General features: G+C 40.1%; 1 protein-coding gene across 1 annotated transcript in view; it reads left to right on the top strand.

The window, feature by feature from the left end:
- The window catches only part of KLHL14 (kelch like family member 14), a gene marked incomplete at its 5' end in the record, with an annotated part of 59,191 nt that overhangs the window by 662 nt on the left and 33,554 nt on the right, over window positions 1-24,975 (top strand). Inside the window, one exon of the mRNA XM_017727396.1 lies at window positions 14,241-14,362. Coding sequence (XP_017582885.1) covers window positions 14,241-14,362 — 122 coding nt within the window. The remainder of the gene's footprint in view (window positions 1-14,240; window positions 14,363-24,975) is intronic.

Genomic DNA, 24,975 nt, shown 5'->3' with positions numbered 1-24,975 from the left:
GCGGGGCCGAGCCGCCCGCCCCCTGCACCACCAAACTTTTCGTCCCCTCCCCTCGGCCCTCTGGCCGCGCGCGCTTTGGGGATTTGGTTGGGGTTTTTTTTAGGCCATAATTAAATTTTTTTTCTTTTTCTCCCGCAATGTTTCTCCTTAACAAGGAGTTGCGTCTTCAGGGCGTTTTAAGCTGTAATAGCCAAGTCCTAAATCTGTTATTTTCATAAATAACTGCATCATCTGTGCACACCCTGATGTTGCTGATGGTGGGGTGATGCCCCTGTTTGTTAGTGGAAACTTGTGACTTCATAGTCCTTACAGCTGTGACATGTCAGTTATTTTCATTTAATAAGGTGATGAATCATGATGTCAAAGATTGACAATACGAGGTTGGTGTTAGGAACTGAACGCACAGCTCGCAGTTTAACAAGCAGTAAACATATCCAAAACTTATTTATCTTCTTTTAAAATATGTTTGTAATTCATTCACAAATGGAAAGATAATACCCTCTTCTAGTGCTGGTATAATACAGTGGCGTGGTAGCACAGAAATCAAACCACACTTTGTATTATTCAGCTTATTATAAGCTTTTTAACTAACAGGTGCATATTACTAATGAATTGACAGCAGCAAGAAAAAAACTAGTACATTAATAAATATTTTAGGTAGTACACCCTATTAGCATTAATGCAGAGGATTCTTTATATCTCTATGCAATGGGTACTCAGATGGTTTAACTTTGGAGATGGTGTGCCCTCTTTTATTATTTCTGGCTAGCTCACTATGTTAGTGTTCTCTCATGCTTATCACCTTGTTGTCTAACTGATTCTCACTCTGAAATCAAAAAAATCGAATACAAGTATTTTGCAGTGTAAAGTATATTTGAGAAGCCACTGTTATAAGTTGGTGCCTACCCTTTGCATTTCAATACTCAAAAGTGATGACTTTCAAAAATGCAAACCCCACCAACTCCTCAGGCGAGATTCTGCACACCACCGGGGGCAAGCTGATGCTCGTGTCCTGGTGGATTGCTGAGATACCAGCTGGCTTGGTTCAGTGAAGATACCTTTCCAGCTTCAGTGGTCCATGTCATTTGAAGGATATGTAGTGGTGTTCTGACCAGTGAATGCTTACAAGTGTCATGGATGCTGCAAGAATCTGATACTGCTGGTGCTGGGAGCTGGCTTTCCCCGTAAATGGGAGCGTACACAAAGGGATTGCGCTTTAAATAGCCCTAGATGAGAGTCTAAGTTCCACTTAAGGACTCACAGAAGAAATACCATAAATACTTTTTTTATTTGTAATAGGTCTGCATGTCTGTGCAGACAGTGGTATTTCAGAGACCCTTAACCACAGTGGATGAAAACATGCTGTCACCTTCCCAACTTTAATGTGTGCCTAATAACAGCCTACTAACTAGCTTCTCTTGATTGGGTTCTTTAGTGGCAATGAAATGGGAGCAAAACCATTCAGATTTATTTATAAGCAGGCATTAGAACTTACTCCAAATGTTAGTGTTGGAGATGCTGAAATGCTTAGTAGTGCCGTATAAGCAGGCATTAGAACTTACTCCAAATGTTAAAGTGTTGGAGATGCTGAAATGCTTAGTAGTGCCAAATGCAATTGTTATATTTTCATTTTTGGTCTTGGACGATATTCCTGGAAATTCATAAAGGTCATGAAGGCCCATCTTTGAATCTTAATCACTTCAAGATTTTGTCAGACTGCCTAAGTGTACAAAAGCCTGCTTAAACATGAATGAGGAAAAAAAAGAAACATTCAAGACTACAGAGATTTCCAGATTTGTCCTTTCTCTTACTCACAGTTTTTCTAAAGTAGCAATTTTAACAGGTTAACATTCATTCAGTAGAATTTTATTTGAAGGAAGAAAATCTGCAAAGAGTTCCTTAAGTGATTAATTTGCAGAAGGAAATCTTGAAAAACTAACAGTGAAGTACATGTGCAAATACATAAAAATTATTACACAGAAAAAGAGTTCAAAACTCTGATTACTTTCTTCTGTGAGTAATGGTGACTTTGGTAATTTGGGATTTAATGAAAGGTCATTCGCCAAAGATTCACATGTCTTTAGAAAGAGATTAACAGTTCCTCTTGTGCAGTGTAATAGCTCCTGCACAGTACAGTACAGGTTGGTGAGAAAAGCAAGCAGCCCAGTGCCATAGCCACCTGCTTCCAGCATGCTGAAGAGATGAGGATTGCACTCAGTATTACAACTTGCCAGTAACTTTTCTGCATTTTTAAAAAAAACCTTTTTTTTTCGTAACGAGCTATTTTTAAAAAAGCATCTATGTTACATACATATCCATATGCACACTTTGGAGTACATAGGCCTCAGGGCCACTTATATTTCTTAATGGAAATGAATGTAACGGGAAGCTCAAAATATGCTGACTCTCCTCTGAAATGTAACTATAAAGTTAGTCTTGAGGTCAGGGCTGGGGGAAAGAGATTTGGGCTCATAAGAGCCAGTCTGTGCTCTGTGAGCAGAGGTAGTTATGAAGTTTGTGCCACAAATGCAGATCCTACAGTGAGAGTGATGCTGGGGCTAGTACATACCTGAGTTGTCTTTTGTGCTGCAGTGAAAAACACTGTTTACCTGCAGAGAGAGTAGGGGTTTTTTTCCCCACGAAATTTTGTAAGAGAAGGTGATGCTTGAATGTCCTGATGTATTTTTGTAAAATTAATTTTCAAGTTACAACAACTAAATGATCAGAATTTAAAAAGTTGAGGACTTATGTTCCTGACTTGTGAGCCTTGTTGTGTACTCTGAGGTTTAGGACTTCACCACAGGGGATGGGTGTTTTGGGTTTGATTTGACATTTAATCAGGTGCTCAACTCTAAGCAAAGTTAGTAATTCTGTTGGCTCAGTGATCTTCACCAGGGCCTCAGCATACAAGCTGCTGTTAAAGCCTCTGGAGGCACAGTCAGTTTTGATGTCACTAGGAAAAATCGTAGTTGATTTCAACTTGGAGTGGGGTGAGTGACCCTGAACATTAGGCTTAAATTATGTTTGTCTGTCCCTGAAAGAGACACGTAGCTCTGTGCTGTATCATGCTTTCTGTAGTTCTGGGAAGAAAATGCATTTAGGTAGAGGAAAGTTCATATTCCAGACATTTATTTGACTCTCGGATCTTCACCTGAGTATTGAGTTGATTAAAATGTGTCTCTGCTTTATTGTGTAATATAATATATTTTATATAATACATGGTATGTATTTTCAATTTTTAAAAAGTTCAGGGGTAGAGCATTACCATGTTTCTGGGAAGAAATCCACTTTTAAAGATGAGTGAGCTATTGAGAATTACTATTGCTTCCGTGTCTACTTTCAACAATGAAAATGGTTAAAAAACACATCACCTAGCTTTTAACTCCAATTTTGTTTGTGCTACTGCACAATACAGCTGTAGACAGACAACAGAGCATTATAGAAAAAAATAATTAATTTATTTGGCTTATTAAGTGTTTTACCTAAAGATTGCAGCCTTTTTATAGAGCACTGCCATGATTTTATGGTTTCACTCGCCTGTGACTATTTACAATGCCCTTCGTTCCATACAGGCAGGAGAAGGTGGGCTGGGTGGGAAGGGGCAGCCCCTGATGGCCTGGGAGTTGTTTGTGGGCTGTAGGACACCTGCAGCTCCTCTGGCCAGCAATGGGCGTTTGGGCTGGTCCGCCCCTCCCAGGATCTGCCGGCAGAGCAGCAAATGCAGCTGCAGACCTGAAGGCAGAGGGGAGTGAGGGAAGTAAAACTGGGAGAGAGATGGAAATGCAGAAAAATAAAAAAAGTTGAGATACCCCAGGGGAGAAATGGGATATATGTAGCGGAAGCAGGAAAGTAGAAATGAGGGAAGAGGTGAGAGAAGGATAGTTTTGAAGGGAGAAAAATGTAAGAATAGAACACCAGACAGGAAAGGAAACTAGCAAAACAAAAAAAAGACCCTGGCAGATAAAAAGAAGATAGGGAATGAAGCAAAAGGGGGGAAACTAATTCTTGACAGAAACAGCATCTGTTGTCAGTAACAGCTGAGTATTCCAGTTTTTGGAAAAGCTCTTTCAGATTTGGGGGAAAATGGATGGGGATCAACCAACTGACATGAGATAGGAATAGTCGTAGGCAGAAAATACAGAATTAAAGAGCACAAGAGAAAAGAGGGAAATAAGGAGACAAAGAGATAAGGAGGCTAAGCCTGCCCATGCTGTTTTATGGGTTCAGCGAAGTCCCAGCATGTACAGACCCAGCTGGTTTTTTTATACTTTTGTTCCCTGGACTGCTAGACCTTAGGGAGATTAGAAGTGCAAATTCTGATCTGCTAAAACTTATTGTAGAGGTGGTTTCGTTTGCTGTTTGTTTTGTTGGGGTTTTTTTCATTTCAGTGGAGAGGGTGTCATCCAGACTGTTTGGTGTTAGGCAATATTAGTGAAAGTGATAGCAAATTAAACAATGGCAGGTGATGAAGATGATATGAACAGTTTTCATTCTGTAATGAAACAGTAGGAAGATGATAAGTGTTGATGAAGAAGGAAAAATGTAAGGTGTTGAACAGCATGAGACAGTGGCATTTATGTGGAAGACATATATACCTGGTCTGTTTTACTTTCTACAGAGGAGATTAAAAATTTGAAGAAACCAGTTACATCCCTTGGCAATTAAATAATTTCCTTCTTGCATACACTATTTGTCTCCAAATTTCACAGACCGCAGTTCAATTTGACTTCTTTTTCTACTGAGATTTTTGTAGAATCTCGGTAGGACATGTTTGGCGGTTGTAAAAAAATGTGTGTGTTTTTCATTGAAATGCACTCTGTGTTCTTGTTACAACCACCTACCTGTCCCTTTGTGATCATAACACCAATATTTGAATTTTTAACTAATATTATTCATGATTAATTGCAACTGAGAAATACTACAGATCCCAAATTAACATCCTGATAAGAAAAACATATCTTAAAATGTATGTGAATTATTAAGTTTTGCATTACAATATGGAGGAGGTGGATGTGAGGCTCTGGTTTATTTTAGTGGGCTTTGGATCAGTTTTTATGTGCCTGAATTAACATCAGGAAATTGTGTGTGTGCCAGGACACTCTCAGCTGAGAAGAGAAGGGAGGCAGAAGGGAGACTGACACATTAGAGGCTGTGGGATGGTGAACCACAGACCTGTAGTCAGTTTAATCCTAGGTAGTCTCACCTGCTTTCCTTACTTGCATCATGTGCATTCATTTGCCATTGGAGACAAACTCGTGCTGAAGTCTAAGTGGAGAGATGTGGAGTTTCCAAAAGGATGGGAGGCCTGGAGCTCACATTATGGACAGAGGCAGCACCGTTGTCCTAAAAAGACTGCTGTGGGTCAGGAAAGCCCTTGGGAGCCTTTTTGAAGACATGTATGTCCTGGCTGGTAAAACTCTTGAGAGCTGCATAGGCACAGGTGATAGCCTTTTTTTTTGGCTCAGTTATAGTATTTGTTAGGAGAAACATAATTTATGAAGAGCATTTAATGGCCTTTTTTATGGACAACCATCTTTCCAACAGCTGCAGGGTTGAAGAAGGGTTGCCAGGTGCCTTGTGCAGGTACTTGCCCTTCCAGTTTCCCAGTCAGAGGCACGACTTGGAGTAGTGTCCTTTGTGAACTGGCAGTCCCTCCTGATTTATGTCCTTAGAGGACAGGGCTCTTCCCCAGATCCAATCTACTGAACTTTACCTCCGTCTGTCCCCTCTCTTGAATCCGCTGTTACGCGGACTCCCGAGTGCCCCTCCCACCAGGCTCCTGACCTCACACACCCCAATCCCCATTGCTCCAGACCTCTCTGCTTGGATCTCTAGAGGCTGCTGCAGTTCGCTGAACTGTGCTCCTCCTTGGCTTTGTCACCCTGCCCCTTTTAGCACTTGAAGCAGCGTCAAATATCTGCATCTGCATCTCCAAACTCTTTTTCCAAGGGGAGATATTTCAGTGGGTTTCAAAATGCCTTGTTCTAGAGGGAAAATTAAACTAAGCTTAAAAACAAGTAATCTTACAAAGCCACTCAAACTGATGATAAAGTACCTATTATGAAAATGGGAACTTCTTCCTCAAATGCTGTAGCAAAAATGCAACTTTCCACCACCTGCAACAGTCTATGCAGCAGCTTTGCGAGTCATGCAAGTCCCTAGAAGCAGAGCTGTCCTCCATGAGTTCCTGCGCTGTTCTTGCTCGTCCTTTGGCAACACAATCCTCCTCTGTCCTGTTGGGAAGTACGTAGCTCATGAGTGGTGCAGAGCCTCCTAGACAAGGAAGTCCCATTTCAGACAAAATCCTCCTGGAATGATTTATACTTAGGGTATACCTTTTACGAACAAAGTGCTGTAGGATGATAGTGAGCATCAGACATATCTGTCTTAGCTACTGGTCTGAGACTTTTCTATTCACTCTTTGCCTGATGTGCATCCCCTTCATGTGGAGAGAGGAGATAGAAAGGAGAGGGTCTTAGGGGGCATGTTGTGGCCTGGGGTCACTATAGCTTTTTCTTTATAGCAGAAGAATATGGAGGTTCTGAGTCTGTAACTGCTGAGCAGTAAATGGAACAGAGCTGTGATGGTGTAATTGTTTGGATTTGTACTTGAAGATAAAGCACAGTGAGCCTTGGGGGCAAGGGGAGTGAGGAAAGCTAACGTAGAACACAAAATCAACAGAAAATAGTTTGCCAGGAGAAAGCTTTGGTTCTGTTAAACTCATGTTATGAAAAAATCCATATAATCTGTAAAAACACTGTTTAATCTTTTCAAACAACTACTGTATTTTAAAAATCCAAGCTGTGTTGTAAGTCAGAGCAAGGTTTGTTATTATCCTTTGCTCAGCATGGCCGAAAAGATTGAGCAGGGAAGTTAATAGGAATCCTAAAAGAAGGGTTTGAGCTGGACTCCCCTGCTCTGTAAACATCTCTTATGTTGGTTTTTTTGAAACAGATTCTATCTGGTATTACAGCTTTACCAAAGGACCATCTAAAGAAATTGAAGAAGATGGAAAGTTGAAAACTATTAGTAGATCCTTCCTGGCATAATTTTTCATATTTGCTGCCTCCCTGAAGTTTTCTTTAAAGACTGTCATGCCTAGTACTTGGTAGTCAACACTTGCTGTATTCTTGGAAAGCAGACAATAAACTGAGCAAATATTGTCAGCTGCCAAGTTCAATGCAAGCAGACGGTTTGCAGTGAAGCTGGAAGTAAATAGAAGTTGGTGCCACAGTTGGTTCTTCCTGCATTCCCCAACTGATGCCTTCTTTCAGGAAAAACAAACAAACAAACCAGTGGAAAAGGTAACAAGTCATACCTTGGGTGAGCTGGCAGCAAGGTGCGTTTCTTTCCTTTGGCTTCCTAAGGAAAAGGAGTCTCAGCTGGAGAGAACACAGCCTCTGATGAAGACACCTTCTGTTGACATGGACATCAGATACAGAATCAAACAAAAAAGGACTTTCTTGACTTTCTGCAGTCTGAAAATCAAAAAACAAGAGTTGGTTGAAATTTCCTAGGGAAAGGAAATAAAAGAGAATTTGACCACTTTGAGGCATTCTATAAAGCATTTCCATTTTACAGCCTCTGTTGGAAAAATCAAAACAAAAAACCCCAAAAAATGGGAATTAGTTAAAGGTTTTTTAGAGTTTCCATCAGTGAGGAATATCAGTTATCTGCATAGTTTTGCCAATAAGATTCATGCCACAGGAGGTTTTGTGTCTCACTCACCAATTTGCTTTGCTAATAACATTCCTTTGAATTCACATGCCCTTAAAATGCTCCAGATACTCAGTGTGGGGCTAGTAAGGATATCTTTAGCATTCGTGTCTGGTAATACAAGGAGGCACAGATGAGAAGGACTCTCCTCTGTGTTCTTCCCAAAGGAGCACTGCTGATAGATGTCACTCCTTCAGGATAGCTGCCCACCCCTAAGCTACCTATTACGTCAGAGGCTTTTGCCCCAAAAGGAAGGGACATTAACTTTAAAAAATCTTCCAGCTAAAAGCTGGAAGCTAACTCTTAAAGATTTACTTAGAGACTAATAGTAGTGGGATTGGATTCATAAAGAAAAATTGGATTTTCAGAGCTTCAAGCAGATTCTAAGTTACTGTAATGCAGGGGATGGAAAATTGCCTGACAGCTTTAGAAATAAAGGAACCTTTGTCTTATAAGGTAACTTTGTAACAGTTAAGTGTGGCCTGTCAGATAAAACATTCACTTACCCTTAGACGTCTGCTTTTAGAAGGAAAAGGAACAATTATTGTTAAAGCAAACATTAACTAATTTTTTTCTATGCTTTTTTCTTTTTTTAAAGTATTGGACAAAATTTTAAAAAAAATCTAGTAGATTCAGAGGACAAAAACAACAATCAATGTCTGCAGCAAATCCTTCTCAGCTTAGGATTTATGTTCCTAAACTTCATTCTGTCAGTGGTCAGCAACATGTATTAAATGAGCATCATCTTCAGTGAACATTACTGTGAGCCCTGCTGCAGTGAAAACTGAGGCCTTCTGCCAAGCATGCCTACATTGAGAATTAAAAGATGAAAACCAAAATCTTCATGATAAGACTGGTTTCTGGGTTTTTAGTATTTCTAGAAAGTTCTTCACGTTCTTTCACGTGTGCCTGGGGCAATAGGTGCAAATTAGAAGAGGCAAAAAAAATCCATTCATAAAGCAACTTTCAGACATTCAGCAAATTTTTGAACATTCTTTGAACTGAAGAACAAAATAATTTATTGTTCATAATTTGCAAGAGACTTTATTGTGTTTTAGGTTTTGACAAAATCAAGATATTCTTTGTCTGTACTTTATCCATAGGGAGAAAGACATTTTGCAGGACTTGGTCTGTTGACTGTGAGAACTCAGGTCCTTCCTCTAGCAGTGCTGTAGGGTTAGGAAGAGATTCTGGATGCCTATTCACCTATAGGTTATGATGTTTGTTAATTTGTTTTATGTGATAACAAAACTTGATATAATTCCTTTGTCCAAAATAAATTTTACATTGTACCTTATGGCTTTCATTGAGTTCATAGTTAAAATCTTGGATAATTAGATTTCCTCTCTATTAAACATGTGTTACTAATCATGGCTATCTTTGCAGTCAACTATGGAAGCCAAAATCCATTGAAATAAGCAGTTTTCATACGACACTTTTGTTGCACTGAAATGCCCATCCAGGAGCTGGGAAGGTAATTGTTGAAGATCACATCCCATGTTCTCAATGGCAAAACATTTTTTGCAGTCATGGGCTAATGGATGCTTGCAACGTTTGTTCAGTTTTGCAGGCTGCAGCTAGATTGTCCACTATGTTTTTGTTGAACATAGCGCCCTTTCAGATGCCTTTTGAGAAGAAAAGGGTTGCTAAAGACCATCCTGGTTTCTGAAGATGAAATTAAGTTTTTGGTGCTAACAAACAAAAGGTCTGCAACTGAAATGCGGATTGGGATAGTGCATATCTCTTTGTCTACTGCCTTGAGGTTGGTATCTAAACCTCTCTGAAATAATTTGTTTCTGCTGCAGGTTAAAACAGCCCCCTTTTCTGAGATTCTTGCTACTTGCTTTGACAGTATCACTGTCAGACTCCAGTTTCTCAAATCCTTTGATGTTGTGAGATATGAGGATGTGAGTAAAACTCACCATGCATTCACCTGCCCTTGCTGGGTCTGTGCTGGTCTTATGGTTGGTTTTGTTTGTGCCTGAGTTCAGTGGGCAAACACCTGAAGTTCAGTTTGGCTCTGCTGTGTTTAAGTTCACCACTGAAGCAGGAGCAAGGATGCCATCATAGCAGTCAAGTCCCTGCTCTGAAGAGCTACACGGCTCTCTCCATACTCAAAGCCATGGTGATAGCCTATATGAAAAGATAATTAATGATCCAGAATTCTGGGTTTACTATAGCCCTAAGTTAAGAATAAAATATAGTTGAATACTCTTTTTCTTATTTTTTTCGCTGATTACCGTGATCACCTGTATGTCTCTGCATTTTTCTTTCTGATGTGTAACACTACACTGGATGCATTAAGAACCACAGGATTGCCACTTCATGCTTGTATTCTTTTCTTTGCGTTCCCTAATGCAGAGAGCAGAGCCTTAGTGCATTGTTTAAGAACTGGAAGAGTCTGGAGCAAACCTGTTGTTGAGGCTTGTTTTCTTGCCGGCTTTTGTAGAATGAACTTATACTAATTGCCCAGATAAGGAAAACCCACCAGTAGAAGATTGATGGATATGTTAATAAAGAAAAACAATGTACAAGAAGAGTATTTCCCATTCATGCATTTTCTATTAACATGAGGCTATCAAGGTTGCAAAAGAGTAGGAGTGGTTGTCAGGAGTATTGAGGTCTCTTACAGCCTTTTCTGCTGATTTCTTGTGAGTTTATAAACTCTCTTGGGCTCAGCCTCTTGCCATGAATATTCATGGTTAGTTTAGACCATGGGCTAGCAATCTGAGTTTTTGAGCTGATGGGCATCTGCTGCTACCTTTGAAGTGAGTAGGGTTTAGTTTTGTTGATGGGTATCTCTGAAAATGAAGCCACTTCTGTGAGCACTCAAATTCCTGGTTTATGTGCCTGAGGGAAGCTACACAAGTTTGAAAATGTTGCCTTTGAAATACACTTTGGTTTCCAGTCCTGTAAGTAGACAAAATAAATTTCACACCACATGAGGTACCCAGGAACTTAATTAAGGTGAATTAAGTGTTTTAAAATCTTAGCAGAACAGAAACTGCAAAGTGTGTGCAGAATAATAACAACACGTGCATGTTCATCAGTGAGAACTAGAGTTTTGGCATCTAAGTAATGCTTTCAAGATAACATGTGGATAAATTTATCTTAACTTTTTTGCCATGACATCAGCCTGCCTGTCCAGGGTTTAGCCTTCCCTGACCAAGACACACTGCTGTTAATTGGAACACAAGACGATCATAAAATCCTTGCTGGGGACTCTGTGAACCCCAGCATATAACTGAATAGTATATTACACTGTGAAATAAGGACTGTGAAAAAATAAGAGTGTGTCAGATATAATGTAGAACATTTCACATTATAATCTTGAGTTATCCAAATAGCAAACATATATAATAATACAAGAAAGGAGAAAGCTTTATCTTGCTCAATGTATTACATATATTTTTAAATCCTGTCTTCATCACAGGGTTTCACTGAATTACATTTTTATTAGTATTTGGGAAAATCTTCTGTGTATAAGCAGTGGTCACTTACATGTTTTTCATATTATAGAATATATTGTAAGATTCTAACAGTACTGCTTAGTGCAACATGAAACATAAATATGAAATAATAAAGAAAATAATTTTTCAAAACCTAAATTCCAGCATTTCACATCAAAGCTTAAAAACCAGAACTGGCTCCAAGCAAACTTACCAGTTTAAAACCTGCTTATCTTTAGCCACTGTATTATCTTTACTTGGTTCATTGGGAGAGCTCTCAATATAGATGAATTAGATATTTTGAGTATAAGTATCCATATCTTCTTTGCCACATGAGATTTCCCTGTGCTTTTGGCAGAGATTTTGCTGACTATTAAGTTCTCATTAAACTTCTACTAAAAGTCTCTGTTCTTGCTACTTCCCATTTTAAACATATTAAAAAAATTAGTATTTTTTAAGCATACTAATATAGCAGCACTGCTCCTTCTCAAGAAACAGCAGCTTCTCAGACAGTTTAGCTGAAAAAGTAATGTTAAGGATAGTTGCAACTGCCAAAGTCTGGAAACTCAGAGTTATATCTGACATTTCATTCTTCACCTTAACTATTGAGCCTTGGCCATTCATTGGATTTTCACAGTGCTTTGGAGTTAGAAGGGAGTTTTACAGATGAAAGATGAAAATCAAAATAAACTCCTTTATCAAGTAAACCTGCAAGGGCATTCTGAATTTTACAATACACAGGGAGTTGATTGTGATATAACATACAACACAGGAGGGTTGAAATAAACAATTTATTCTCTATCGTTAGGGATGGCCATGCATAACTGACTTATGGCTCTGGTTTGCTCTGCCACTTGTTACGTGTGCAGTCATCCCTAACTCATACCAAAACCAGTTTATCATACTCCCATGTTGCATAGTTTTTATCAAATGTTCTCTCATTAAAAACTTTACTGGGGAGACTGAATGTTAAAAGAATGTTAAAATGGCTGGCAGTGCTTTAGTAAGCTTTCCCCAGAGCTTCCTCTCGCTAACGGAGTCTGTGCCGACAGTGATCATGAGACAGTTCCTGATATCCTACACAGCCACAGTCTGCTGGGCAGGTAACAGTCATCATTTGACAGCACATTGCAGGTGCAGTGCAGGCATCAAAGGCTGGCTTGTCAGAAAGACTGATGGACTGCAGGGGCTCTCCCCAAGTTGGGAGAGAGTCAAGGGGTAGGACAGCATGGGACAGTGTCACTGCCCCCATGGCTTAACTCCTGCTCCTGCACTGAGGGTTTCGTTTAATCCACTCTCAATTCATGACCTTCCCTGAGCCCTAAATCTGTTTTGAAAACAGACAAGGCTATATGCCAGGTAGTTCCCTGGCCGTCCTTGTCATAGATGAATCTGTAGTCTGTAGTTGCCTTTTGGACAGCCATTTGACAAATTTTATTCTGGAGCATTGTGTGGATCAAGCCTTCAGCTGTGTGTTCCCTTCTGGAAGGATGTTCCTCGTGGTTGGTGCATGCCTACAGCACAACCTAGTTCATTTTGTCCATTCTTCTCAAGAGAGGATGCAGTCCTGCTACAAATGTAAATCCTTGGGTCACCAACACACATTCTATGTAGCAGCTGGAGCAGCCATGGGTGTGCCTCAGTCATAGATCTCCCACTGCCAGAGTGCACTGCTGAGGTTGGAGCTCCTGGGTGGTGCTTTGACCCCTCCATGTGCAGCTCTGGTGGTAGGCTTTGGTTCGTGGTGTTCTGTGCCTTTCTTGGCCAGGGCTGTTTGCTGCAGACTGACACACAGAGCACTACACGGGTGTTGTCGTGCCTGTAAAAATGGTGTTTGACCAGGGTGCTTTCCATCAAATGCATGGTCCCTCTGCACAGTCATTCATATGGATGGATGTTTTCCAGGCTATGTCACCTTCCTACTTAACATTTTGAGCCTAGACCTTTATTTCAGTGTTATCTCACCCAAGCTAAGTATAACTGGTGAAAGTTCAATTATATGCGAAGTGACTATTAAAGCATCAGGGCTTGTCTGGGGGTCTGGGCCTCCCCTCCAGTTTTCACTTACAATTGTGCTAAATCCCTTAATGCTGCAGAGAAATTGTACGTTCATCAGGTGGAGCATTGGAGGCCAGGGTGCAGATAACCACTTTTACTGCAGATGAGACATTGCAGTCCTGTTCTTAAGAACTGCCAGGCAGATTGGGAATCACGGTCACGGTTAATAGCAGCGAATTGCCAGCTCTTGATGGGTGGGTAGTCACTCCTTTCAGTGGTTGCCCCCTGGGGGAGAAGGTAGAAAAACAGAGGGAGGGAATTAGAGTGACTTTGCACAGTTGAGCAGGTTCATGCCGCTGGATCAGTGGCAAGCATTGGCAGGGCTCCACTCTGGGGAGGCTCACAACAACATCACAGTCTCATTTTTACCAATTGGTGTTGCTATAGCCAGTGGTGCACAGGGGGAGAGCAAAGAGAAGGGGGGAGCTGAGGGGGAGAATGAAAGCAAGAGTCTGGACTAAATTAAACAAACAAAAGTGCTTGTAAGTAGCATTTAACCCATAACCATTAGCCCAGTGCTGCTAATTGTACTAAACTATATATCTGAAGTTCAGTGTGTGATTAAAGAGTTGGCTCACAAACTCTCTGCATAACCTTAATTTTTTCAAGGTTCTTTGAGTGTAGAATGGCTTATAATAATGATTTTGACTAATACGATTTTTGACATGCAACTTTAATGCTTAACCTTAGTACAACTCCAGAGCATTTCATGTGTATTCAGCTGTAAAGAGTGATGATTTAAAGGGATAATATAAGAAAAAGGTCGTTCTAGAATGAACCTCTAACAAATTGCATAAAGGAAGCTTATTATTCCATGAGTAGAGAGATACACAGCTTTTCTGATCATTTTTCTGCTTGGTTCAAGAGATTGTTGAGACATGATTGGGAAAAGAAACACAAAAAATGAAATAGAAAACTGCAAGCAGTGAACATTCTTTTGATGGTTATGATTTTGTTGCCACTAAAAATACTCCTCAGTAATGTGGTTGTTCATCTTTCCTCTTGTTTTGGGTGAAGAATTCGTTCCAATAAGAAAATGCTGTTATTGGTTGGAGGATTGCCTCCCGGACCTGACCGGCTACCCAGCAATTTGGTTCAGTATTATGATGATGAAAAGAAGACGTGGAAAATACTGACAAGTAAGTGGTTTATTTTTGTACAGTTGTCTTGATGAATTTAAAAACATGGTTAATCAAATTAGACACTTTATTGATTTGTTTCTCTTCAGAGATTTGTTTATGTATCACAAGGGGCTTCACAATGGAGCAATAAATTGAGATTGCAGAAGATGCTAATTTTATAATAGGATAGGCCTAAATTAACATTGGCTTAAAATCATTCCAGTAAGTTTTTTTTAAGTAAACTTGTAAGTCTTTCAAGCTGCAACATGAACCCATGCATATTTATGTATATATGAATAAAATCTGGTTTAGGAAAAAAGGAAGGCAGTTTTTTCAAGACTTTTTTTTCAGAGTCAGATCCCTGGTAAGCCATAGTACTAGAGCACACCTTTGATTCTCTTTTGCATTTTCATTTCCTTCTTCCAGCTTTATCTGTTGTCCACAATCATTAAAGAAAGGTTTCCTCTGTACTACCCTGCGTCCATTGCTGACAGAAGCATTGGTGGAATATATCAGCTACAATAAACAGTGCATGGAGGCTGCTATCACAAAATTCTTTCCCACCTTCTTTTAATAGTGGATTGTGTTTTAGAGTAAGTATTTTGCCTCGAGCATCGAGATTTGGAACTTATTGTTATGTTGGTTGCGATTCCCAGTCTGACTTGGTCATGGAATCAAATCATAGCTTCTTGAGTGCAGCAGGCTGTGTGTGCATTAGTCCCCTTGTGGCTAAACTGGCTGCATTGGTCAATAAAACTAAATTTTAACTGTCAAAATTGCCCAAAGCAGTATAGATAAAATAATAAATGAGCAATTTTGATCCATAAATCAAAGCCATACTTCTAAAACTGGACAACTGGTAAAACCTGGATTTCCTATTAGACCTGATTTTTTTTTCCCCCTAGTAAAATACATTTTACAGAATTCTGTTCTTCTCCCTTATCCAAAGCCCTGTAATGGTGTACCTCCGCGTTAATATTACATGCACAGGTTAGGATGAAAAAAATTTAAAAATTGCTATGATGCAGGACTTGAAATAATGCCTTTGCAGATTGTTTTTTTCCCATGGAAGATTTAGGAGCCTTTCACAAAGTGGTGCCACATAAAGACTGTTTAGTTATAGATGACCTGGGCCTAGTTGAGGGTGTTGTGTAAGAATGACAATCACAAAAGGTTGTATGAATGGTACATTATAAAAGTCTACAGCATCTGTGCCAGGGAACATATTACGCTTCACATTTTTCAGAATAATGAGTTACGATACACTACTTCTAAGAAAATACTGAAGATGGTAAGTCAGTGAAAAATCAATGATACTGTCTAAGGCAGAATTGTCTAGGTGGTTTTTTTTGTTTTCTGTGTATAATCCAGTGGCTCAACAGGAGAGGCAGGAGGAATGGATCTCTTGCTTCAAGATCTGAACTGTCAACTGAATTAAAGTAGAAAGCTTTTAACTGAATCTTAACTAGCTGCGGATTGTCAGATTTTGTAAGAATGGAATTTACTCAGCTCTTGGTTATTTATATTGTGTTGCTGTCTCCAAGACTGTGGGAAACTATCCCGAGGCGGGATAGCTAAATGCTCTGGTTAAATGTCCATCTCTAGTGTTGGAGTAACACCACTGTCTGTGGTAGTGTTGAGAGACGTTTCAGAACAATTTTATGTAGAGAATTTTGTCTTTTCTATGTTACCTCTAAGAAATAGAGAAGAAAAGTTATCTTTCTGTTATAGTTAGTGCACATAACATTCTATGCTGTGGTTAAAAACCAAAGCATTTGTTACGGTCCTGACTAGCTCGGGTTCAAGCGCTCACTGCTCAGCACTGGAAGTCCTGAAGGTCCCAGGATCTGTCTCAGTGCCAGCTGAGACAACAGCTGTCAAATACACAGCCCTCTCTTGACATGGGTAATCCTGTTCTTGCAAATCCTGCCAGAAAAGAGTGCCCTCTTGGCCTGGGCTAAAGTCTGAAGAACGCAGAGGAGAATGCCTGTCTTTTCGCACTGAAAAAGACAAAATGTTAACAAGCATTATTTCTTAGTAAATATTTTACTACTCACAAAATGGTAGCAATAACTATTTTTAAAAAAACCCAATGGAAATAAGAGTTTCAAGTGTCCCCTTTTTTTTTCTACCTTAAGAGGGAATGGGAGACAAGTCCAAGTAGAACTTCTGTCCTTTCCATGAAACACTGGAGAACTCTACAGCATAGGAGTGCAGGGACTTGAAGAACTATGACTGAGAAGTCTTAAGGAAGACAACAAACTGTGCAAGCTTACAGCATAGTGGTAGTTCAGTGCAGCCATGGTGTGGTAATAACATACTGTGACATTTAGGGGGTGTGTGAATTTAAGAGCATAGTTCTATCTTTATTTATCATGTACTTTTTGCAATTTAGGAAGAAGTTTTCTTTCTTTACCCATTTACCTCTCTCTCAATCCACAGTTGTCTTATCAGAGATACACAATCAGCAGCAAAGGCAGAAGATTTTTTGGGAGGTTTTTTGTTTGGGTTTGTTTTTTGTTTTTTTTTTTTCACTTACTTATAGATAGTGCTGTCAGTCCTTAGGTTGCAGTTCACTCTCAACTTGTCAGTGCAAATGAGGAGTTTGCTCCTAAGTGAGTAGGGACAGAGTAAAAGCTATGTCCTGCTCATGAGGTTCTGTGATGGGAAGAATTTCACTTCTTGTAGTCTGATATTGTAAGATGTTCTATTTTATTATCGCCTTAGGTGTTTTTGATTTCCTCCTATTAACAAAGATTTTTTCTTTAACCTTCTGCTCGCCAATAGGCTCCCCCACACACCAACAAAATGCCACATTTTGCACTTAGAGGCTTACTGATCCAATGTAAATGTGCACAGAAATTCCACCTCCCTTCTTCCAAACCCATTTACATTCCTCGTTTTCTGCTCTCTGTGCCAGTGGCATTTGGGGATAGGGAGGCTGGGAAAGAAGCTTGGAAACACTTAATCCTGGGTGCAGTGGCAGGGCCATTGAAGAGGAGGTGGATGAGAGGAGCCTGAATCTCCTCTTGTCACTCTCCACTGAGAGTAGCCCCAGAATTTACTCATCGGGGCCTGCGGACCCATTTGAGAGGGAGCTGCTTGCCTGTTTCCTTTTTCCTCCTCAGCACAGAGAGTGGCTCACTTCTCAGCAGTCAGTAGCTTAGGGCTCTGTGTCCTGCCTTGTGTGATGCATAAGGAACAGGAGAAGATCAACCATCAGGAGCTGCTGACTCCATGCAAGCCGTGGCACTGCAGCTGGAGCTGCGAGGACAGGTGCAGGTGGAACAGCACAAGCTATCAAGTATGACAGCTCAACAGAGGAGCAATCTCATTTTGTTCCCTAGACAAGACTAGATCTATTGGCAGGGGATCCTGCCCACCTCTCTCTGCCTGGATAGCCAAAGCACCAAATGCATCAGTACTAATGGGAGTAATTCTAAAGGTATCAGGAAAACAACTTGCCTTGTTCATAGACCCAGGAGAGGAGGGGAAGCATGCACCCATTTCCAATTTTTTAATGTCATCATCTATAGGCAAGAATGCTATGGCTCAGGGGATCGGTAGATTTTTCACAGTCTAGTATTACTGTGTATTTTTTCTATCTGGTATTTCTCAGAGAGTTATTGTTTCTATGTTGACAACATAGAGGCAGAATAAAGAGGAAAAAAAAGGAGAAAGTAAGGGGCATTCTACAAACATTTTTACCACATAATTTTGCTTCATACAGGCACAATCCTAATCTGAGATCATAAATAATAATATGCACACCGTAATGTGCACGTTGGTGTTTAATTTGAATCACTTATTGCACAGTTGTGCCTGAGCAAAGTAGAGGCTTTTCTAGGCTTATGGCAAAGTACAGCGAATATCCTCACTGCATGGTTTCTTTTCAGGTTTGCCTACGTGTGCACAAACACCAGTTCACTTTTTAACTGGGTACTACATAGGTCACGTAGCAGCAACAGGCTACCACTGCCCAGTGACAGAAATGGAACAGCTGACGGGTGTATGACAGTCCTCAGTAACTGCAAAAGTTCTGCTCAGTTAATGGGGTTTCATTATTCTATGATATTTTGCAGTCTTCATAACTACTTGCTGGATGTGGGGCAGTGAGGGGATTTCTGTGTCACCCCTCATGCCTCACTGCTCAGAACCAGGCACTGCTGCTTGGGTTTTAATTACCAGTTATGGTCCTGCCAGGAGTCTGTGTTTAATTCTAGAACTCCTTTGGTTGGTTGTTTTAACTGCAACGTTTAAGATTAATTAAACTTTAAGGAAGTGAAACAATGTTTTATTTGTTAGAATTATTTTATAATCATTGCAAAATCCAGAGCCTATAAAGATTTTTTGTGTTCAGAATTGCGTAGCTTTCCCAAAAACCCTACTGCTAAGGCAATGATGTATTACTTTCACTTTCATTATATGTTTTTAATCAGAGCGTGACTTCATAGTAGACAAAGCGATGCTTTATGCATGGTCTCCCTTGTTTTTTGCTAAAATCTTTTGACATGATTAATTTTACTTTAATGCTTTTGTCTTGTTGTAATGGTAAGGATGATGGGTATAAACCAGGGCAAAAAAATACAAGCCTTTCTGTCATAATGCTTCTAAGCATTTAAAAATATATTAAATGAAAGAAAAAAGTATCACAAGAGAATGATCTAACTGGAATTAAATTTTTTGCTATGTGAACAGAGAACGCAAGAAATAAATAAAAATGATGCAGTCATTGTTTTAGGTGAGGATTTTTTGTGGTTTTTTTCCATACCAATTTATCCATCTGTCTGATTAGAAGTGATGACTAGAAGAGAAATTGTGTCTTATGGGTTTCTAGATATACAACAATTCCTTGTTTCAATCTAAAATACCCTTTTCTATAAAGCACGAAATGTAAAATGTTGGAAGCATTACTGAAGTCTTACATGGCATGTTTCATCCATGTGAAGCTGCAGCTGCAGCAGATACAGTTTTCATATCAGTACTTTGTTATTCAATAAGATGTTAATAGTTAACATTCCTTAACCTCCCTAGTTCATCACATCATCTGGGTGAACCACAGAGAGAATTCAGTGAACATCACAATAATGGGAAATATATGTATGGGGCATAATGCATTTATGCTTAGGGATTGCACTAGGTTTGGATTTTAATCCAGCGTAGAAGCCAACATCGTTGTCCAGTGAGAACTGTCTCATATTTGTATAGGAAAGACAGGGAAATGTCCAGAAAGTTGCCAGAGTGGAGAGTTTATTCAGGGTGACCAGCATCTCTTTTCAGGTTACTTTTTCTCCTCGGGTTACTTCCTAATCCTTAGTCTTTTTTTCTGTTTATCTTGGCCTTCCTGCCCTTTGCTAGGTGTATTTAAGTCTGCTGTGTTTGGTCAATGTGTAAAGACAAACAATGAATCAGGCACTTTGATTTCCTTCCCAATCCCTCTCCTTCCTGCCAGCAGCAATCACACAGTGTTAAAGAGTTGTCATTTACTCATCTTCCTCTGACTCCCTGATCATGACGAGCAGCCAGAAACCTTTCCATCCTAGATGCTCTGATAAAGGCAGTCCACCTTTTCCTTCCTTCCCCAGGTTGGCTGTGCTTTCATTTCTACATGAAGCAGTCTCCTGCAGGTATTCCAGTCTGCATACAACATGTTTTATTTCTGTCATTTTGACTTTTTAAATTTCCCTTGAATATGTTCTGTGACAGTGCAGCAGTCCTCCATCTTCAGTAACAATATTTTGAATGTCAGCCTGCATTTAGGCATACTGATGGTTCACAATACCCTTTGAACATCATTATTTATGTATTTTATCCAAAGGGAAGTCAAGTAAAAGGAAGTTAGAGTGGTTTGCTTCAAAGTCAGCATCAGAGAACCCAGGTCACTCCACTCCCCAGCCTGCATTGTTTCTGCTGGAATAGGTTATATTTCTTTCTTCCATCCATGTTTTCTTTGGCAGTTCTGTGGTGCTCAGTTGTATCAGCCTTTCCTACACTGAATGATACTTTGTCCTTCCTGAGAAAATTAATAACAAACCCCATGTTTCACTTTTTCTGAAATGTCTTCGGAGTCTCTGAGAACTTCTCAATCCTTCATGTGTTGGAGTGTTTTATCTAGTTTTCTATTTTCCAGGTTGGCTACTTATAAGACTAACAGTATGATTATAGCTCACATCAGAGGTTCTTGGAAGAAATTTTCAAAGACTTAAGTGTCAGCTTGAGTACTACTAGATGCCTAGCACACATTGTCCCTTTGGAAATTAGGTGTCTTTCAAATAAATACATTCATTCACTGTAAAGCTTTTACTTTTTTGGAGAATGATAGTGCATTAGAAGCAAAGGGGTTTCCTCCTTTCAATTTGCCCCAAGTCAATTGTAACTGAATAAAAGAAGTGATGTTTGCAAAAAAAATGTGTCAAATCAGATGGGCAGGTTGTCTTGATAAGTGCTTGTTCTAATTTCTTCCTCCTCCTCCTTTTTTATTTTTTTGTACTTGTGAGAATAGTGCACACTTAAGGTAGTCAAAGAATGTGTCTTGATGAGCAGTTCTTGGCAGCCCTGATAAATTTCGTCTCTCTTACTCCATTTATCCAGCAGTTGGGGATGATGCAGCTTCTGCTTCAGTGCTGTGTCAAGGATGGTTTCTGCACTGCACTGAAAAGCTTGAGCAAGCATTAGCATATTGCTAAGCCAGTAGTCTTTGTATTACCCACTAGACAGATTTAATAAATGTGGTACATGTATGTAGAAGTTGTACATGTACACATATGCACATGCTTATATGTATCCTCCTTAAAGAAACACATGGATTGCACTGAAAACTAATTTTAAATATAAATTCCATCTATGTTTTCCATCCTTAGACACTTTTAAAGGGTTCAAAAGCAGGAAAATACGGTCACAAAGGAAGAAAAGATTCACGCACAGAAAACTTGACTGATTGGTATGACTATCCAGCTTTAAGCCTGGATTTAGGAGGTTAATTCAAGGTGGTCATACACACTGCCAACAAGCCACATGTTTTACACCTACAAGGAACTAAGAATATATAAGTGAGAAACAGAAATACAGTGAAGAGTATTTTTTTACCTGTGACATACCAGAGGTTAACCACAGCTCCCGTTCTGAGGATGATGCGTGGGAGTTCAACTGTGCAAGTGCCATTAATGGCGCACGCCTGCGTGTCTAAGAGCAAGACAGAAGTCTGAGAATGAGTGAAACATAGCGGGTGAAAACGTAGCGGGTTCTCACAATGATTGCTTTATTTATGTGTTAAATTCTATTTTCTTCTGCACTGCCATTTGAGATAACTTTCAAGAAATGTCAGCCTTCTTTGTGCACATTTTTATTTTTGATTGCAATCTTGTCAGCTTCTCCTTTTACACAAGTGTTACTTGATTGTTTCCTCTTTTCCCTGTGCCTTACTTGTAAATGTGGTGTGTTGTAGATTCTGAATAGCTTTCTATTCCAGTGTTCCTGGTCCCTACACATCTTGCTATGGTGTATCTTTGAAACAACGACTCTTATCACTGCACTGTCTGTTTGGACTAAAGCCCTCAACAGTCTTTCAGCTTCTCTTGGCTACTTTCTGCCCTTAGTTATGAACTTGTGAACACCCACCTCTGTGGAAACCAGGATGTTCATTTCCTCTTGCATGTACAAAAATGTCTGAATTTGCCTACTCATCTTCATCCTCAGAAACGCCATTCAAACAGTTACTTCCAGGGAGAGTCCAGAAGTGTTACCTAAATGTCCTGTTCCCTGCATGTGCTCAGCCAAGGACCCTTTGTGGTTGGAAACCTGAGTGGGATGAGAGAACAGGACACAACCTCCTTCCAAAACACTGAGGAGCGTACCTTCCCCAGGCAGGGCACTGAGGCAGTGGAGAGCTGAGTAAGAAGGCAGCAGGTGGAAGACAGATGAGTTACCCTGTGACTGGTGCCATTTTCACAGCAGATGCTGATGTCAGGCTTCTGTGGGGACACCTTACAAAGAAAGGTGCTGGCTCCTGGAGATTCCACTCCTTGCTGTATCCTTGCCAGTGCATCAGAACCTTTGACTCAAAGCCTTCCTTCTGGCTCACAGAGCTTACCTTTTTCCAAGTCATCTTTCAACTTGAGTTACATATCTTTACAGATGTCTTGAGGATGACAGTTCAATTTTGCAGCAACCTCTACTTCTTAGTTCCAAAGCAAAATGAAAAAAAATTATTTCAAATGTTTTGGCAAAATAATAGTCATATCAGAATGCCCCTTCTCTTCTCAACATCTCTTGTGGAAGAGGGTTGCTGTTAGAGCACAATTTTTTAGCTTGTGAATTCTTCATATATGTCCCAATGGGTATTTTACAGCTCCACCAAAGAAAGTTTTGTCAAGCTGTGCAAGGCTAACTGCAAACCAGAAATTGCCTACCTACAAATGACAAGTTGCTATGACTTCACCAGGTGATCACCAGAATACAGATACATGGGCATAATGCTGACCTGGAGGCTCTGCAACATTTTGAGTCCATCTCAGCCTAGGGGCATTGTCTGTCTGCTATGTACACATGTCTGGTCCAGTAGGAACTGGGAGCTGTGTTGTCCTGTCTTCTGTCCAAAGAAAGTGTCCCACCTGGCTGGATACAGATTTCAATAAATTCACATAATTTCTAGTGAATGGAAGTATCACCAAAATGTTCTCAGCAGATCTGTTTGTGTAGGTCCCTCAATACTATTTGGCCACTGTCTCTAAAAAAATCAGCCATCTGGAATAACTTTAACACAAAATTATATGTTACTGTGCAAGTTCAGTGCTCCTCGCAAACATCGCTTTCTTCTTTTCAGATGCTTCCAGGTAAAATTTGTGTGTTTATTCTTACCTACTTGCTCTGGGATTTATGTAGCATTAATGGGAGCTAGCCACATACAGAGATGAAAATGAACTCAGGTGTGTTTCTAGTTTCTTACTTTGGGAAGCATTCCCTTTTCCAGTGGCAAATGTGGCATTTATGTACAAATGGGTTGCAAACAGGATGGCAGAACACTGCTAGCTGGGTAAAGTGTAACAATAAAAAACCCATTGAAATCCTCAGATTTCTTTGAGAAATTGGTAAGTTTTATGAATTTTCTCCTCTCAAATGTTCTTAAAAGGCAGTTTCCTTCTTAGAAGTGTTTTGTACACAATTATTTGCAATACAGGTTTCTGAAGCCTGCCTTAGCTTTCTCTATTTTTCTAAGTGCTTTAGTGGTGAGAAGTAAACATTTTGCATCCTCGACTTCATTTGCTGTTGTATGTTCTTACTGTGTTGTAGAGGCTTATTGTTTATAGGAAGTCATTCTCCTTTCAGTTTTCCTCTATTTTCTCACAGCTTAAATTCCTTTCTCCCTTCCCTTCCCCATCCCTTTCCCCTTCCCTATACTGGCCCCCCTACTTCCCTACCTCCCCTCTGTTTAAGACAGAAATGAAATTTATTACGTACTTGAGGAGGGTTTTTTCTAAGCTTTCTGTCTCATACCAGGTGTTGTATGAGCTACTGCTTTGATTTAACCGAATGCTGGACTATCTGCAGGAACAGACTAATACGTCTTTACAGGGATGGGTTCTGGTATGTTGTTTTGTCATATTTATATATTGTGATTCTACTCCCAAATGGGGATTGTGCTACTATACAGGGTATGCAACTGCAGAATGACTTCACACTGAGAAAAAAAGTGTTAACAAATTGAATAGTAATGAATTAACCTGCAGAAAAAGCATTTTGCCCTAGTACACAGAAACCCTGCATAACTAGAGCATATAATTTTAAATGAAGCAGGCTCTAGGAATGCCTCAATGGATGTGATGTCGACAGTAGCTCATAATTCATGGATATGAATTATGGCTGGATATCAGGAAAAAACTTCCTGACATTGAGATCTATTAGGTTGTGGAATAATCTCCCATGGGAAATAGTGGAAATCCCATTGCTTAAGATCAGACTGATCACTAGGAAAGGGACAAATCCTGGCCTGGCCTCAATCTTTTAGGGCAAATTAATTAATTGCTTTAACATATGCCTTCCCATCAGTCTAGACAAGTGGTGTCTTCTGCTTTTTGCCAGGCAGGAGCAACAACGGCAGCTGTAGTATGAGCTGCCCTACCTTGCCCCATGGCTGTGCTGCCTCTGCTTGTGAAGAGATCACCACCAGGGCTGAAAAAAAGGGGTGCCTTTGAGCCCCTCCAGAGCTGTTCTGGAGAATCACTCTGCTGGCTTCTTGGAGGCCAACTGTGAAATAAACTGGGCTGTCTTTTTGGCATGGAGGAGTGGCTGGTTTCCAGCTGCAGTGCCCTGGACTAACCTGCATGTGAGGGCTTAGGTGTGTGAGCAAGACCAGCACTCCAGCTGCTGGGCATAAGAGATCCCACTCAGGATCCTTAAGACCAGGAAAGGGAATAGGAATCTTTTCCACAGTGTGAACATCTGTTTTCCATGAGGTGGATAAGCCTACCCGAGTGTTCCCTGAGCTCAGCAAACACCCTGAGCGGCCAGTGGCTGATGCGAGCCTGTCGTTTGCAGCAACAAATTATCTGTGACTGAATCATTTTAAATATTCCCATTTTATTACAAGTAGATAATGTATTTAATGCACACGATTTACCTTTAATTGGGGGGGG

Source organism: Corvus brachyrhynchos, unplaced genomic scaffold (genome assembly GCF_000691975.1).
Source record: "Corvus brachyrhynchos isolate BGI_N302 unplaced genomic scaffold, ASM69197v1 scaffold60, whole genome shotgun sequence".
NCBI lineage: Eukaryota > Metazoa > Chordata > Aves > Passeriformes > Corvidae > Corvus > Corvus brachyrhynchos.
Note: the sequence above shows the minus strand (reverse complement) of the source record. Positions and strands in the feature narration are given on the sequence as shown.